Source organism: Micromys minutus (genome assembly GCF_963924665.1).
Source record: "Micromys minutus genome assembly, chromosome: 18".
Classification (NCBI taxonomy): Eukaryota; Metazoa; Chordata; class Mammalia; order Rodentia; family Muridae; genus Micromys; species Micromys minutus.
In genome coordinates this window covers 19160240-19174944 of record NC_137953.1, presented here as the reverse complement: position 1 = coordinate 19174944, position 14705 = coordinate 19160240, and the positions used below count along the sequence as shown (strand labels likewise).

At 38.5% G+C, this 14705-nt stretch overlaps 1 protein-coding gene across 3 annotated transcripts in view; it reads left to right on the top strand.

The window, feature by feature from the left end:
* The window catches only part of GRID2 (glutamate ionotropic receptor delta type subunit 2), a gene marked incomplete at both ends in the record, with an annotated part of 1350985 nt that overhangs the window by 776222 nt on the left and 560058 nt on the right, over positions 1-14705 (top strand). For all 3 annotated transcript variants that reach the window (XM_080932483.1, XM_080932484.1, XM_080932482.1), the window contains 2 exons: positions 3509-3682; positions 13403-13564. In XM_080932483.1, coding sequence (XP_080788609.1) covers positions 3509-3682; positions 13403-13564 — 336 coding nt within the window. The remainder of the gene's footprint in view (positions 1-3508; positions 3683-13402; positions 13565-14705) is intronic.

The window sequence follows — 14705 nt, the reverse complement described above, 5'->3', positions numbered from 1 at the left end:
ACTTTTCGAGGACACAATAACCCTCTTTCCTAAACCACACAAAGACCCTACAAGGAAAGAGAACCTCAGACCAATCTCACTTATGAACATTGATGGAAAAATACTCAACATAATCCTTGAAAACTGAATCCAAGAACACATCAAAATGATCATTCACCATGAACAAGTAGGCTTCATCCCTGGGATGCAGGGATGGCTTAATATAAGAAAACCCATCAACTAAATTCACCTTATAAACAAAGTCAAAGAAAAAAACTACATGGTTGTCTCACTAGATGCTGAGAAAGCATTTGACAAAATCCAACACCACTTCATGTTAAAAGTCTTGGAAAGAACAGGAATCCAAGGCCAATACATAAACATAATAAAAGCAATGTACAGCAAAGCAATAGCTAACATCAAACTTAACGATGAGAAACTTGAAGCAATCCCACTAAAATCAGGGACTGGATAAGCCTACCCATTATCCCCCTACTTATTCAACATAGTACTGGAAGTCCTGGCCAGAGCAATTAGACAGCAAAAGGAAATCAAAGGGATACAAATTGGAAAGGAAGAAGTAAAAACATCACTATATGCAGATGGCATGATAGTATACTTAAGTGACCCCAAAAATTCCACCAGAGAACTTCTACAGCTGATAAACAATTCAGCAAAGTGGCTGGATATAAAATTAACTCAAACAAATCAGTAGCCTTCTTCTACTCAAAGGACAATCATGCAAAGAAAGAAATAAGGGAAAAGATACACGTCACAATAGTCACAAAAATTTTTGAAATACCTTGATGTAATTCTAAATAATCAAGTGAAGGACCTTTATGACAAGAACTTCATATCTCTAAAGAATAAAATCGAGGAAGATCTCAGAAAATGGAAAAATCTCCCATGCTCATGAATTGGAAGGATCAACATTGGAAAATGGCCATTTTACTAAAAGGAACCTACAGATTCACTGCAATCCCCATCAAAATTCCAACCCAATTCTTCACAGAACTGAAAAGAGCAATGTGCAATTTCATCTGGAATAAGAAAAGACCTTGAATAGTGAAATCCATCCTCAACAACAAGAAAACATCTGCAGGAATCACCATACCTGACCTCAAGCTATATTACAAGGCAATTGTGTTAAAAACTGCATGGTACTGGTACAGAGATAGGCATGTGGATCAATGGAATAGAATAGAAGATCCAGAAACGAGTCTTCACATATATGGTCACTTGATTTTTGACAAAGAAGCTATAAACATTTAATGAAGAAAGGACAGCCTCTTCAACAAATTGTGTTGGTTCAACTGGTACTCAGCATGCAGAAGAATGAAAATAGAACCTTTCTTATCTCCTTGTGCAAAGCTCAAGTGCAAGTGGATAAAAGATTTCCACATTAAACCAGGTACACTGAAACTATTAGAAGAGAAAGTAGGGAAAACCTTAGAACACACAGGCACAGGAGAAATTTTCCTGAACAGAACAGCAATGGCTTGAGCTCTAAGGTCAAAGATTGACAAATGAGACTTAATGAAATTGCAAAGTTTCTGTCAGGCTAAAGACACTGTCAAGAAAACAAAATGGCAGCCAACACAGTGGGAAAAGATTTTTACCAACCCCCCATCTGATAGAGGCCTAATATCCAAGGTATACAAAGAACTCAAGAAATTAGACACCAGAGAATCAAACAATACTATTAAAAAATGGGGTACAGAGCTAATCAAGATTTCTCAACTGAAGAATATTGAATGGCTGAGATGCATCTAAGGAAGTGCTGGAAATCCTTAGCCATCAGGGAAATGCAAATCAAAACAACCCTGAGATTCCACCTCACACCAGTCAGAATGGCTAAGATCAAAAATTCAGATGACAGCAGATGCTGGTGAGGATATGGAGAAAGAGGAACACTTCTACACTGTTGCTGAGGTTGTAAACTTGTACAACCAGTTTTGAAATCAGTTTGGTGGTTCCTCAGAAAAATGGACATAATACTACCTGAAGACCTAGTTATACTACTTCTGGGCATATTCCCCAGAGACACTCCAACAAACAACAAAGACACATGTAGCACAATGTTCATAGCAGCTCTATTTATAAAAGCCAGAAGCTAGAAAGAACTCCGATGACCTTCAGTGGATGAATGAATACAAAAATTGTGGTACATTTATACAGTGGACTACTACTCAGCTATCAGAAAAAATGACTTTATGAAATTCTTAAGAAAATGGATGCATCTAGAGAATATCATCCTGAGTGAGGTAACCCAGTCACAAAAGAACAGACATAATATGCAGTCACTGATAAGTGGATACTAACCCCAGAAAGCTCTGAACACCCCAGAAACAAATCACAGACCATATGTAGTGCAAGAAAAACAAAGGCCAAAAAAAATTGAAAAATCATTATGCTTAATCTTTATACACCAAGAATACTTTCACTATTTCTAGGTTACATCTTGTTTTACATGTACTTTATGCTCATTGTAACTAGTAAGATCTTAATGCACACTATCAAACCTTTAAAAAAAAATCAAGTACTGACAAATGTATTCATAGGCTTTTATGTAAAATTGCTTTTAAAATATGTACATTTATCTCTGTTTTTTAAATAAAGTTGTGCAATTAAAGAAAAAAAGCTTGATTGACTTAAAATGTTTCAGATGGACAGGATAGAACACATGCTGTTTTAGGAAAGATTGCTTGGAAACCCAAGGAAGACAGATGTATATCAATAAGACATTATTATTTCTGTATTATTTCAATGTCTGTTCTTGTGCCTTAACCTCGAACCTAATTTCAGTATGGGGACATGTTGGTGGAGGGAGTAGAGAACGAATTTCTTAGAGTTTGGCGAGTGTAGCTATACAGAGTTGGCATCATTTACATAGTAGTAGATTTCATTGGCATGGTTTATTCATGCTAATCTACAGAGCTACCTACATTTATGCAATGACCAAAGGGAAAGTTATCTCTTTTATCAGTAGTTATTGAGAACAGATTCCTTCCAATAAGAAACATATATGGACATCAGTAAGAAAACATTTCCAAACAGTGTCTCCTTTGCTTTCTTTTACTTAGTTCTTTAAAACCCTTAATTTTCATGGCTAAAAACAAGAACAATGCATCTTGCATCCCATCTTCCTTGCTTGGTACACAAAATATATTGAAAGATATCAATGAATTATAAACTGTAATCAAATCTTATTTTGTGACTGTTCAATATTTTTCTCTTATATTTTCAGCATAATTGGTTACTAAATTGTTTTTAATAAAGTGTCATTAAGTCATATGTTCTGTGTAGATTTGCTTAGTTGTTAGGTTACATAATATAAATCAATAGGCAGCAAGTATGGCTGAATTCATTTTGATAAACACACATAACTTTCATTGAATGTTAGCTAAATGAAGAATATTATGTTAGGGCAACAGATTCCTTTGTACCACCAAATAACTGGTCAGTAATTTCTTTGAAGTTCTATTGCTATGTTTAAGAACTGCTCACTCTTACTCTTCTTATCTTTTAGGAAATAAATGATATGGATGTTCAGGAACTTGTCAGAAGGTCCATTGGAAGGTTAACAATTATTCGGCAGACATTTCCTGTCCCCCAGAATATAAGTCAACGCTGTTTCCGTGGCAACCATCGAATTTCTTCAACACTGTGTGATCCCAAGGATCCCTTCGCACAGAATATGGAGGTGGGTCTTAGAGGGTGGGATAAATTTTCCATGGCGCATCTTTGGGGGCTTGAGATGAAATCTCTGAGTGATGCTAGAATGAGGTGGCACACATTATTGTTTTTGCTGTTTTTGTGGGGACATTCCATTCTCACATCTAAATGCCTTTGGCAGGGAGTGGAAAGAGCCTTTGTCTTTGATCCCTTTCATCCTATTGTAGGTAACAATGATGCCTACTTTCTTAATAAAAATCAACATGCGAATCAAATCTTCCTTCCTTCTAAGCAAACAAGCAGATACAGGGCATTTCCTGCAGCTGACACACCCAAGTGTGCACTTCAGAGTATTAAGTGAACAGAATTGCTTGCCTTCTGGGATATAAAAGGCAGAGGTATTTATTCCCTTTTAAAAGGATTTCTAGATTGAACAATTTAACTCTTTATAAAAAATGAAAGTATATTTAAAATTCCATATGCACTGTGGTGTTGTTTGCTCACACCCAACTTACACAGGGGACAATGGCACTTTCAGTATTACAGACAGAAACTAAACACAAATTTCTGAATAGGAGACTGGGGAGCACCAAGTTCACAAAGCTTACTCAGAAGCCTGTCTTTTTGACAACTCTTGGAGCCTTTTATTTTTTTCTCTTCTTCTTTTAAAAGAAAGATCCTATCAGCTATTTTCCGCTTGTACTGGAGATCTCAACCCATCCATGGGAATCTGGGGCTAAGGAAAGTAGGGACCAGTAGCAGAGGACCATGCGAAGTTCTCCAGCCCTGCAAAAAGAATCAATCAGTCACATTCACCTATATGTGTAGCCAATAGGGCTGTACCGCAAAACAAACCTGCATGGTACAGCAGGCTCTATGTGTGCTGCAGGAATACTGCTTCAGCGTCTGAGGATATGTAAAGGGTAATGTTAGGGATCCCAAAGATTAGTCACCATCCATATTGCCAATCAGAAAAATATATTCTAGGAATGTCATCCTTTAAAAAGTTTAGTACTGAAAATATTTTACTCTAGAGAAGTGTTCTGATAATGTGGAAATACAACTCAAAGAAGGCTAATTTGTGTTCCACAATATCTCATTGGATAACTGTGTAAAACCAAGTCTTTGATAGCGAATTCTTCCACGCCCCCCCCCCCACTCTTTGGATGTTTAGAAGATCGCTGTTTACTCTAACATTTCCTCATATTTATTTGTATTAAGCCCATGATTCCAAGAGTATTGCATATTTAATTAGTTGCTCCTTACTACCTTTTAAGGGAGGTTAGGTTTAGCCTTTTTCATGTGAGAAACTCTAAAGCCTTACCATGCCTGTCTAAATGTTAGTGCTGTTTTTTTATTTTATGTTTGTGATGGATTCCTTATAACCTAATAGATTATGAGGATAACTTGGAAATGACAGGAATCTAAATGAAGGAAAACATAAAATAAGTTTAGCTTAGAAAATGATGAAATGTTAAAATCTGTTCACATTGGAAGAAGTAACAGGAAATATAAACCACACTTAGGAACACCAATGACTGTCATTTTCAGGAAGCAGAGAACATCAAAGTACATTTGTCTAACAGTGTAACTTTTGATTCAGATAACCACAGTTAGAAAAATTGATGACGTCCTGGGTTTCAGAACCAATGTTAGGGATAGATGATGTCCCAGGTTTCAGCACAATGTTAGGGAAAAGGTGAAGAGAGTCGGGGAGGAGTGGTGAGGCATGGGGGAAAGGGGATGCCTCTGGGGAACTCATGTTGGGGATTCTTTCCCCCAGAGGGACCAGCCACAAGATGGTATAGTACAGAATAGAGTTTATTCCGGGCATGGGGAGGGGAGTTAAGAGGGTGGTAGAGGCAGAGAAAGAAAAGAGCAGAGAAGTAGAGGTCAGCCATGAGCACACAGAGAAAAGGGGGGAAGGAAATGAGGAGAGGAGGGGCAAGTGGGGGTGAATAAGTTCAAGAGACCAAGAGAGCAAGACAGTAAGAGAGAGAGGAGGGGTCAAGCAGCCACTTTTATATTGTCTGGTAACTGTGGGATGGAGCATACCTGACTATTGTCAGGTAACTGTAGGGTGGGGTATGCACACTGTTTCCATGTAACTGAGGGGTGGGGTTTACAGAATCCCAACATTCCCCAGTTTTGGTTTTATTGAAAAGAAAAATTAGAGGCAACAGTAGAGAAGGAATAGGGTCATTTTTATCTCTGACTGTTTCATGCTTGTTTTGGGGCAACGTTTCTGGAGAATCTAGAAAAGTGGGAATGGGGATGTTTGTCCAGTCTTAGAGTTGGCTGTTTCTTTGTTGTCCAGGGTCTAAGGAACCATCTTAGCATGGTCAGAAAGAACAGGTCCAATTGAAACATCTTTGTCTGTGAAGGCTGAAGCATCTGTAGGTTGCTTTTCTGCAGCTTTTCTAGATGTAGTGAGTGGCTAGATTTGACAAGATGCTGGAACACACATATGTGTACATTATAGGTAGAGATTAAGTACATTTGGAAGAATGAAAATGTTGGCAGGAGTGGTCCTAATGCTACCATTCCTCCTCCTTTCTTATCATAAAAAGCAGGAAAAGAAGAGGGGGAGGCCGATGCTGAAAGGGGAATAGGGTTGCCAAGTCTCTTTGGCTACTTTCTGCTGTCTTGGAACATCATCAATTTTAGGGTGTAGCTGGCTTTCACCATCAGGTCCACTTGGTAAATATTTGCATTGGGCTCCTTCATGGACAGCAGCTGGTAATCTTGTAACAGGAACTGATTGATAGTTTAGTTAGAGATGTTTTGTGTCTGTAGAAACAAGATTAAAGAGACAGGGAGCAAATAGTAAGGCCAGAAAGATGACGACGAAAGGGGTTATGAAAAGAATTATCTCCTTCCATATAGGGTTTTTGAAAGTCCAGAAATTGGAAATCTCACATTCCCTGGCTCTTGTCAGAGGCAAAGACTTCTTTAGCTGTCAGGATGTCCAGCCCGTGTCAGTTCTGAAGGACCAGAGATGTCAAGGAATTGATGTTTCTGGATAGTGATCGTGATCCTAGCACACACAAGCATTTTCTCTCTGTCTGCACCCACACTTAGGGAATGAACATGGGTTCTACAGACACACCACCCTTCCCTTATAATTTCTTTCTTTTGTTCTCAAATCTACAAATGAAAGGGAACAAAACAATTAAGGTTTGCTTTTTTAGAAATTGTTTGTTTCTTATCAACTTACCTCTTATGTATGATATAATTGAACTAAATATTTACTATGTGAAAATGAGAACTGACAGAAGTTTTTTTTTTTTTTTTCCCCTATGGGAAGATTTTCATAATTAAGAGAACAAGTTCAGGGCTCTTGAATTTAAAGTATCCCACTACAAGCAGAGTACTTGTTTCTCAGCTCTTCCTAGATTTAAAGCTTTATCTCAGTGTAGTTAGAGAAAGCGACTAAATAAAATGGTCCTCTGCATTAAATTCTCACTGGGTTCTCACTGCCTGCTAGCTCAGGAGGAGGGAGCTCCTTAGGAAAAGAAGACTGCTCAGCTCAGGTCTGTGAAGCAGAACCCGTAAGTGGGACCACAAATAGACTTTTATCTCAGCATCTGGAATACCCCAGTTAAAGGCCTATGAAGGCAAGTATGCAACCAGGGCTCAGTGTGCACTAAGGTTAGAAATTGAATTCTAACATCAAGTAGACCTATGCGCTGAGAGGAGATGAAGACACATGGACCTGTCGGTGGGCTTCTAGCCTTTGCCTTCTATGTGTGTTTAGAAAGGGGAGACAGGTTTGGATAGCACTGGAGACAAATTTCATAAATCTTAAGTAAGAAATAAAAAAATCAAATAGCCCTGAATTAGCTTAAGTTGCTTCCTAAGTAACAATGACAGAGTGAATGGTGGAGTTGGAGGGATAGCCTGGGTGCAAAGGAGAGAGAGGAAAAAAAAAAAAAGAAGGGTCTCCAGTTTGTCCAAGAAAATGTCTCCCAAGTGTTAGGTTGTTGGTAGTGTTAAGATCGCGAATGCAATTTAGAGGGACAATGCTGGCCTTGTATGAGCAAAAGTCATTATAGAATATAATACAGTGGATTAGAAGACACAAGAATTTGAAGTTTCTTTGTTTGTTTGTTTTTCTGATTCTCTTTTAAATTGAAAAACTTTATTATAAAAAACCAAAAATAAATGTACAGATTTTAAGCATTTTTGCATAAAAGTATGCGAATACATTTTTGTCAGTACTTGGTTCTTTTAAAGGTTTGATAGTGTGCATTAAGATCTTACTAGTTACAATGAGCATAAAGTACATGTAAAACAAGATGTAACCTGGAATTAGTCAAAGTTTTCTTGATGTGTAAAGATTAAGCATAATGGTTTTACATTTTCTTTTTTTTTTTTCCTTTTCTTGAACTTTATATAGTCTGTGAGTTGTTTCTAGGGTGTTCAGAGCATTCTGGGGTTAGTACTCAATTATCAGTGACTGCATTTATGTCTGTTCTTTTGTGACTGGGTTACCTCACTCAGGATGGTATTCTCTAGATGCATCCATTTTTCTAAGAATTTCATAAAGTCATTTTTTCTGATAGCTGAGTAGTACTCCATTGTGTAAATATACCACAATTTTTGTATCCATTCATCTACTGAAGGACGTCTGGGTTCTTTCCAGCTTCTGGCTATTATAAAAAGGGCTGCTATGAACATTGCGGTGCATGTGTCTTTGTTGTATGTTGGAGCTTCTCTAAGGTATATATCCAGAAGTGGAATAACTGGGTCTTCAGGTAGTACTATGTCCAATTTTCTGAGGAATCACCAGACTGATTTCTAGAGTGGTTGTACCAGTTTACAACCCCAGCAACAGTGGAGAAGTGTTCCTCTTTCTCCTTGCCAGCATCTGCTGTCATCTGAATTTTTGATCTTAACCATTTTGACTGGTGTGAGGTGGAATCTCAGGAATCTTGATTTGCATTTACCTGATGGCTAATGGTGTTGAGCACTTCCTTAGATGCTTCTCAGCCATTTGTTTGTTTGTTTTTATTGTTGTTGTTGTTGACACAGGGTTTCTCTAGGTAGTCCTGTCTGTCCTGGATCTCTCTTTCTCTCCCTCCCTCCCTCCCTCCCTCTCTCCCTCCCTCCCTCCTTCCCTCCATCCATCTCTCTCTCTCTCTCTCTCTCTCTCTCTCTCTCTCTCTCTCTCTCTCTCTCTCTCTTTCTAGACTAAGCTTGCCCTTAACTCACACAGATCTACCTGCCTTTCCTCCCAAATCTTGGGATTAAAGGCTTGTGTTACCGTGCCCAACCTTGGTTTAAAGATAGACGGCTATACATCCATGCTTAAACAAGGCTTGCTAAGTAATTGTCCAGAGCAGTCTGTGAGCTAGTAGGTGGGATCACAATAAGACTAATGCCATTTAGAGAGAAAAGGGAAGGTGTGGTAAGCAGAATCAAAGCCCAAGAGATTGATTCACTATTACAACCTTCAAGGCAAAGCATAACAATTCTTTTAGGCTTAGTATACTAAATAATAGTAGTGTACAATACTACGCATATTTTATGTAAGCTGTAAAATATATTAGTAAGTTTTTTAGTACTTCATATAAAAAATAGGGCCTTTTTTATAACAAGCAAGGTCAAACTAAACCTTTTCAAATAGATTTTTTTTATCTGTTTACTATATTGGAAGACTACCAATGTTATGCATTATAAACTAAGTTTATATAATATTTGGCAAATTTCTTCAAACTCTTTAAGAAAGACATTGAAAGTCCAGCAAGGTAGATGCCACTCAAGTATTCTCAGTCCTAAGGATAAAAAAGTAATACATTCTGTTAATAGGATAAAGTTCAAATACCAAAACTGTTATTGTTATATAGTTACATTTAAAATTATAACATCAGACATGTTATAAAACTAAAATATTTCAAAAAATATGTCAACCAAACTATTTATTTTTCTATAAGTCCGAATCACCTACATATGCCAGTCAATCCTTTAAGATTTGATATATCTGGAATGTACTTTAAATTCATCCTGTGGCACTGAATGAATTCTGATTGTACTGCTTGCCACCAGCTATTCTTTTAAGGTCAGTTTGCAGTACAGAGTCACAACCATTTACTATGCCTAGATAAATATCCTCTGTACACTCATTCACAAAGTTCTGTCCTCCAACTTTTTTTCACGTGTCAATCTCCACCTGATCAAAATTGTAGAAGACAGGAACCTATGAGGGAAAAGATTATGTAGCATTACATAATCAAGGTCAGAACTGTTAGTATCGACTTGTAATAATCCTTAAGGTTGAAATTCCATAGAAATCAAGTAGTTTTATAGTCAATTACAGAAAATCTAGACAGAGGAGCCTTGGTCTGACAGCTGCTCAAAATCGTTACTTTGAAGGCAAATTCAATGTGATCACAGTGCAAGTCAAATCTGCTGTGAACCACTTTAATACAGTCTTGGACTCTGTGTCAGAAGCACTTTGCCAAGATCAAGAGAGAGACTGTCTCCCAGTCCTGTCTTCCAGGCAGCTCGCATCTGCATTCATGTGTCGGTTTTAGTTACTAAACTTTTTATGGAAAGGAGAAACAAGAGGCAGACAAAGGAAGAGGTCTAGCATGGCAGGCAGCCTAGAGACTGTATCTGTCAGTGATCAACAGAAGGACAGAGGGTTTTCAAGGCAAGTGGCAGATGGTTCCTGGAGGTTTTCTGGTGTCAGAGAAGTGTGGTGGCAGAAATGTGAATCAGTTATGAGAAAATGGATGTTGGAGTGCAGGATTGTAAGAGACAAGTTTATGTTCGTATTTTCAAACAGTTATTGGCATGAGGAAGGGATGAAATGTGTGCCTAAAACTTGAAGTCAGCTTTTTACATGCTGACATACTGAGACAGATGACTTGGCATCACTGTATGGGGGGGAGTCAAAGAACTCATGAAGACAGTGACCATAAAGTCAGTAGATGGTGTTGAAATGGAGATGAGCCAACGTGCACCTCAGAGGAGAATGAGAACCTGCTTGAGGAAGAAGTTATAGATGAAGACAATTAACACCTCAGAAAAGGTTGTTTGCAATGTAGTCAAATGGAGGGAAGTGGGCAGGCATTGAAAGATGTCTCTCATGTGTCAGGTACAAAGCATCTGCCTTTACAGTGAGCACAGGTGCTCAGAAAACATGTCTTAGGTATGAACAAAATGACTCTCTGAACTATCAGGTATGAAAAACAATGCTCAAATTCCTTACACCTTAATTTCTATCATAACCACCTGACTTTCAACTTGATGGATTTTTTTTTCATTTGTCTTATTATTTGACTTATCATTGAAACCCAAGTAGACTTCAGACTGTTTGGTAAGTAAAGAGAATATTTAATTAATAAAAATACAAAAACAGAGAAAAAAGGAAATATGGCATGCATCTTCATTCATACCTTTAGACAGCTTTAACAGGACAGCAATTTTCAATGCAGGGATGAACTGAGTTTTCTTAGAGCCACAGAAAGGATGGCTGTCAAGATCTTTAGGGGAGAAGAAGTTGTTGTCTTCAGGGAATGACACAGCCACTTCTGCTTCAATAGATAGCTTCATCCAACATAGGGGAGAATGGTCCAGTTTAAACACAGAGGATCAAAGAAGAAGCAAAATGTGTGGAATGGGACAGGCAATTGGACACAGCAAAGGGTTGGGTGGGCAGGGCAGACAGAGGATAAAAGAGAGTGGAAGCATTTGTTGGACCAGACATGTAGGACATTCCTCTATGAAACATTCATGAAATAAATTACCTTTCAAAGGACTGCCTAGGTCATCAGGCAGAAAAAAAAAAAGATTAACAGGAAGGATTCTTCTACAGTTTAACCTTTGTGATGAAATGTGACAAAAGATAGCTATTTGGAGGGGGGAAAGGGCACATAGAAGGATTCTCTCAGGTCATCTCACACAAAGCAAAGGGAGGATCAAAATATAGATGGTGGTGGAAAAGCCAGTTTAAGGAATTCCAAGACAGCCTGGGAGGCAGAGGTGACAAATGGTCCAGGACAGGCTGGGAAGCAGGGGTGAGGTGTGGTCCAGAACAGACTCAGAAGCAGAATTGATGAGTAGTTTGAGACAGGCAAGAAAGTGGATTGAGTGTTCCAGGGCAGGTGGGAAGCAGGGGTGAGGAGAGGTGTAAGAGAAGCTATGCAGAACATATCATTCCTGTCATTTTGAGAATTCTATTGAAAAGTTTCTGTGGATTATTAGCTATGACCCATTTATCTTTCATGTGTTTTTTCATTTTTCTATTGGATCCTTGCACACTCATTCTGATATGAGTCCATGAGCCACTTTTACCTTCAGATCTCACACTTCACTCATAATGGATTTCTGCCAATCTAACCTAGTTTCTCCAACTTTATCTGTGTTGGGTGATAGTAACAATGCTCCCAGATATTTCCATATAAAAGTTACTTCAGTCTTACAGAGTGCATAGTGTCTTTGATACCTCTTCAATGAAATTCCCACATCTACTAGTGTGCCTCTTCTATAAATTTGCACAAAAATGATACCTAACAATCCCAGATGATTAAAGATTCTCTGAAATGTGAAACAAAGCCCACAAGGTATTGTTGGGACATTCTGTTCAACGGCTGTGCATAGCATCAAACTCTATTTATCCCAGTGGCTGGATCTCCACAGCATTCTGTAATGTGCAGAGAAGACATTGTGAATTTCCTTCTTGATTAATTACAATCACTGACAATCTGCATAGCCTCTCCTTGCTTTACCAGAAAAACTGTGAAAATATGACACGAGGAAAACCTAAGTAAGCCGGAGTGCTTTGAGGTGAAAATGAGTTTCTATCACTACCTCTCTTGCTCAGCTTAGTCTTTGTTTAAGTTTTCCTTCAGAGAGGCACTAAGGGGACATTAGGTTGTTTCCACTGACCTCTCACCTCTGTGTGCATGCTCATGCTTCCTGGAAAAATTCTTATATCCTCGTAAAAACTAGGCAACACCAGTAAATAATTGAGGCATAGGTGGTCACCGTGGCAAGACTTAGTTAAGGATTGCAGTAGACCTTGGGGTAAAGCTCGGCTCTGACTTGCTTAACTACCCGAATAGAAAGCATGGCTATTGTAGATTAAAAAGTTACCAAAAACACACATGCACAGGTGACCCAAGAGTCCTGGCATTTGTCCTGTCAGTGGATTGTGGTATCTGTGTATCACCACAGCGCTTTGTATGTGCCTACTCATTCTGATGTTTATGAATCCTTCTGAGAACTGTCCTTCCTTATTACAGAGCGCTCTACAAGCACACAAAAGTGACTGATTCCCACTTGGAACCTATGACATTCATATAAGATTCAATATGAAACAACATTGATAGTTGAATCCCTATGAATAATCAAAATGTGAAAACTTGACATACTGAGAAACTATTACTCACTGTCCTTTTCAATTTGAATGTCTTGGGAAGTTCACCTCTTCAGAGAGAAATAAGGACCAGTCGATGTTTCTAAGGACTGACACCAACAGTAGTAGCCTTGCCTCTGTCAAAGAGATGTTTTTTAACCTTCTTTTTCATACCCTAATAACCAGGAAAGCAATTGAGGTATATAATCAGGACTTATGCTCAGTGCTAAAAATAGCCAAGGAATAAAAAGAAAAAAATGCCCCACCTAGCAAGCAACTCAGTGAAGCATTGATGGATGGCAGGAGAGAGTTGCCACGCTGTCAAACCTCCCTGTGGATGGCCATAGGAGAGGGTCTGATGACTGCTGCCTAATGTCTTTGCAGATTTCTAACCTGTACATCTATGACACGGTGCTTCTGCTTGCGAATGCCTTCCATAAGAAGCTTGAGGACCGCAAGTGGCACAGCATGGCGAGCTTGTCATGTATCAGAAAGAACTCCAAACCCTGGCAGGGGGGGCGGTCCATGCTAGAGACCATCAAGAAGGTAAGTATCCATTGGGACTCAAAGCTGGGTGAGAAGGCAGGTGGGTGGGTGTGGCTAGGTGTCTCATGCTAGTTTGTTTTCTCTTTCACTGACAATGCTGCCAAATCAGACCAGAAAAATGAAGGAATAAAATATTTATAACAGACAAAGTAATGTAGAAGAGGTAGGTCTTATTTAGAAGATGAATTATGCAAGAATGGAACTGGACGGTTTGAAATTTACATTGCTGTGGTTGTGCCTTTAGGGTGAAGAAACAAAGGTTTTATGGTGCATGTTACAAGGCACAAAATGTTGTTCCTTTGTCTTTTGATTTATCGATCAAAGAACATCAGCAGGAAACACTCACAATAGGCTTCATGGTCCCTCATTTGAGTAAAACAAGATAAGCCATTGGATGCAAGGACATTTATCTTCTATTATAAACAATGTGTAAATGGTTAATACATTACTGTACCGTGAACTATTTTGGGTATAGATTGTATACTTCTTCACTGGTAGTGTATGGTCTTCCAGGGTGACCTGACTGTGCTTAGCTACCTGCTCCATCCCCAGAAGGCAGTTTATGTCATTTGTCTCTTCCTGGTGGTATAAGCACTCTGCAGTTGATTAGCCTCTTTGTCATGTCGTCCTTGCTGACATCCTTAGTTTGTCTTGCACAGCTCCTTTGATTTAAAATGAAATGATTAATAAAACAAACAAATTTCTCTTGCAACCTATACACGGGAGACAGCAGTGAGGAGGTTTACGTTGTTTACCTTACCCATCCTTTTTTTGTTTCTTATATGTTTGCCTTTCTTTCCCGAAACAAAAAGAAAAATGACTAGTCACTTGAAATATGCACACATTTAGAAAATACAGTGAAATGTCTGGAAAATTTTCACATTGCATGTAAAATGGATGATCAAAGAACATGGAGTGAAGGAAAGTGATTTTTCAGTGGAGAATAGACTGTTGTTATGTTGGTGCCATTTCTCTATGAAGAATCACTTTGCTGAGAATTTAGGCTAACAACCAAAGTACTTAAGAATTAGATATGCTGAACACACTGGCAGAGAAACATCCCCCCACCCCCCTGGATGGAAAATGAATAAAACAAATAGAAATTAAGGTGTTGCCAAAATCTCCCGGCACTATCTCTGTA